At 36.4% G+C, this 3478-nt stretch overlaps 1 protein-coding gene across 1 annotated transcript; it reads right to left on the reverse strand.

Moving 5' to 3' along the window:
• Window positions 1–2160: 2160 nt before the first annotated feature.
• Window positions 2161–2805, reverse strand: LOC128249180 (uncharacterized). The gene has a single exon (XM_052972059.1). It carries the CDS (start codon window positions 2803–2805, stop codon window positions 2161–2163), a length of 645 nt encoding a protein of 214 aa, XP_052828019.1.
• Between the last annotated feature and the right edge of the window lie 673 nt (window positions 2806–3478).

Genomic DNA, 3478 nt, shown 5'->3' on the forward strand with positions numbered 1-3478 from the left:
GCATAAACGCTTCCACCGTGGAAGAAAGACAGAGAGGAAAGAGAAAGTACCAAGCACGGCAACGAATTCCTGCCAAAAAGCCAAAATACCTGAGTTACAATGAAAACTGTTGACATACCGGATGACTGGCCTATATGAATTATAGAGAAAAATTACTGTTAGAACTCTTGAGATCTATACACAAGAGAACCATCAGTTTCATCTTCGAAGCTATAAGGACGAAAAAAACATACTCCATTGTATTAGATACGGGGCTCTACGAAATCAGTCCTGGTTTTCTGTTACTCAACAATTTTTTACTTTAACTCGTTTTGTTTCTGGTACTATAGAGACTCGAAAACGATCCTTATTTAAAATTTCTTAAAAAGATAAGCTTTCTATCCTAGGCGAAGTCTTCATTTATATACTAGAAACTCCCGACAGTCTTTAGATTTTCAGAGCGTTCTTCATTTGGAAGATTGTCGGGTGTCTCTAATATATAAAGGGAGGCTTCAACTTCGGTAGAAAGCTATCCTCTCAAGACATTCTGACTGGGATAGACAGCTTATCCTCTCAAGAAATTTTTAGTGAGGAACGATACAAAACTTCTCTCGTTTATGCTTTCGATACCAATATCTTCGAATATCACGGTTCCCTCAGTTAATCGTGTTTCTACCTGCTACACTTCGGATTTCTACCCGGATTCTCTCTTTGTTTATTTTCTCGTGTTTCTGTTGAAGAGCGTAGGCTCGAAATATTAAAAGACTTTCTCACCTTCACGAACGTTAAACTAATACACCTGTTTATTGTTTATACACCTGTCTTCTTTTTTTTTCTTTTGTAAATTCCAAATATTTACAACTTCCATATCATCTTTTTCTGTATCTAAAGGCCACCAGTCTATTTCAAGACGAGTCGTAGTGGAATTTTGTCAGGAATCAGGTCGCATAAAGGGTGACAAAAATTAAATTTGGTCAAATATAAGTCAATGACAGAATGATGTTAATAGTCCAAGATTTATTTTTCGAATGGCTAATATGAGGCGGCCACACTGCAGTTGCTTTGTTGAGAGCATTTTGCTTTGGCGGTGTTTTGTGTACGTCCAGGTATAACTAAACATCCTATTCACGAAGCAGAAATTTATATAATCTATAGGCGTATATGTATGTGTGTGTAGGTCCCTATATAGATGTATATGTGTGAGTGTATATATAAATATATATATGCACGCGCGCACACATACACACAATCACACACACAAACATATATACGGATGTATACTTATATATATATACATATATAAATATATACATATATAAATATATATATACACACAAACACACACACACATATATATATATATATACTCACATACAATCACTTAAAAAGCTCATGCATGTTAACGTTTCATTATATTTATAAGCTTCTCTTTAATTGAAGTTCGCAATAAAAAAGAAAATAAAGCACAGTTTTTAATTATTCTGCCTCTGATGATGAAATTTTCTATATTTTTAATCACTTTTAAAAAATGAAACCATGTCTATTAGGACCTATTGTTATATTATCAAAGGAGTCTACAATGGGCGCCCCGTTTAAGAGATGGCAATCATTACATATTTCATAAGGTCTGCAGGCGGGGATGGTATTGTCGGTTGCAGTATTAGATATCTTGCATAGCATCCTTTGTGGGAATCTTCTTGCGTGACCTCATTTTCCATTGGTTAAATAAAGGCGCGATAAGTAAATGGGATCGGTTGAATTTAATGATTTAGTTTTTATGGAATAGAGAAACGTTGGAAATATAAATGTATGTAAACATACCAGTTATATACTGGGGGTTAAAGTTAGCTATGTAAGCAACTATTAAAAGTGTCTGTACAAGAAAATGTATGCACATAGATACATATAGAGAAAACTGTGAACAAAACTCCACACGCTGCTGCACGGACGTAAACAAGCTAACGCCAGCATACAAGCGATGGACAGACAAACAAAGGACGCATGAGCGCACACAAGTGCGTATATATATATATAAGTACTCGGCGTTGCTCGGAAGTTTAAAGAATGTTAAAGGGAATAAATATATTTATTCTGATAAAAAAATATTTTTTCAGAAAAATCCCATCAGATGACGTGAGTATAAACAAAGTTATTAAGACAAATCTTAAAATCAGTCACAGTTTAATTTTGTAGAACTTCTAAATATACAATGTTTTCAGTGTGTCCTTTAACTGGGGTACACATAAAAAGTGTTTTGGGACATCCAAATTGCGACCATCCTACATATAATTGCCCATGAGAGAAGCAAGGAAACGCAAAGTTAAGTCTAACAACCGTGAGAGATTGTCTTTGACATTTGTTTATCGACATAGCAAAACTTAGTTTTACTGGGAACTGGAGACGTTTAAATTCAAAGGCGGGGTCAGATAAGATTAACGGGATCGGTGGAATGAAACCATCCTTAACCATATATTTCCCAGTTATAATCGCTACCTCTAGGACATGGGATTGAATCGCTTTCACCACCAAGCGAGGTGGATCCAGATTTCTGAGCAGCATGGTTGGGGCCCCGTTTTTAAGTGTTAAGTTGGGAAGTGGCATCCCAGATGGCCGTAGAGAGTTCAGGAACTCGGTTGGAAAAACTACAGCTTGGTCCTGATCAATGACAGTGTCGATGGATTTGAAAAACTGTTCTTGTCCTGGCAACACCTTCAAGAAATCCCAATTGATTTTGTCGACAGCATCATTACATGGAGCTAAGATTGCTCGCTCACACAACCGTTGACTGCTGCTAAAGTTTTGAGCAATGTTTGGAAACGCATGCATTTTGAGATCCTTAACAGTTGGTACCATCTCACCACAGGGTAGTTTGTGTTGCTCTTGCAAGTCTCCATATAAATGATAGCAAAATGTGTATCAAATGAAATTAAAATCCTGATTCAGTGACAGATCGATCAAGTTAGTAAAGTTTTAACGCTTTCGGCAACAACATATTCTCTCATCTAATTAAATATTGAATAAGAGAGAAAATGCCATCCACTCTTTTGCAAGAGAAATTAAGATAACTTGACTTGTGTAGGGTGCATGGTATCGCCTCTAACCATTTCCAATGTCTAATATGTACATGTACGATCTTTAGACTTTTATGGAGGCTGAGTAATAGAAAAGTTAAGGGGATGCTCGAGAGAGGGGATGGACGTTTGGAAGGGTAGGGGAGAGGTTTCTTAACCCCCTTCCACTTTACCCTTTATAATGGAGAAGGGTATAGGAAAGGGTATAGATGGTGGCCGCAGCCCTCTGGGAGGGGAGGTGTCACCCCCACATTTGCCGGCTAGTATGTAATGTTAGTTATCAGCATACAATATTTTTTAATCTCTATCCAAGTATAATTACTCACATCTGATTTAAAATAGAAATATCCAGTGTTAATATTTAAAATAGAAATATCCAGTGTTAATAAGTCGAGTTGCTCCAAGAATATTAAAAATAGGTAATGCAA

This window comes from Octopus bimaculoides, chromosome 12 (genome assembly GCF_001194135.2).
Source record: "Octopus bimaculoides isolate UCB-OBI-ISO-001 chromosome 12, ASM119413v2, whole genome shotgun sequence".
In the NCBI taxonomy this organism is placed as follows: domain Eukaryota; kingdom Metazoa; phylum Mollusca; class Cephalopoda; order Octopoda; family Octopodidae; genus Octopus; species Octopus bimaculoides.

Coding starts and splice junctions, on each gene's coding strand:
- LOC128249180 (XM_052972059.1), bottom strand. CDS start 2,805: ATGCATGCGTTTCCAAACATTGCTCAAAACTTTAGCAGCAGTCAACGG.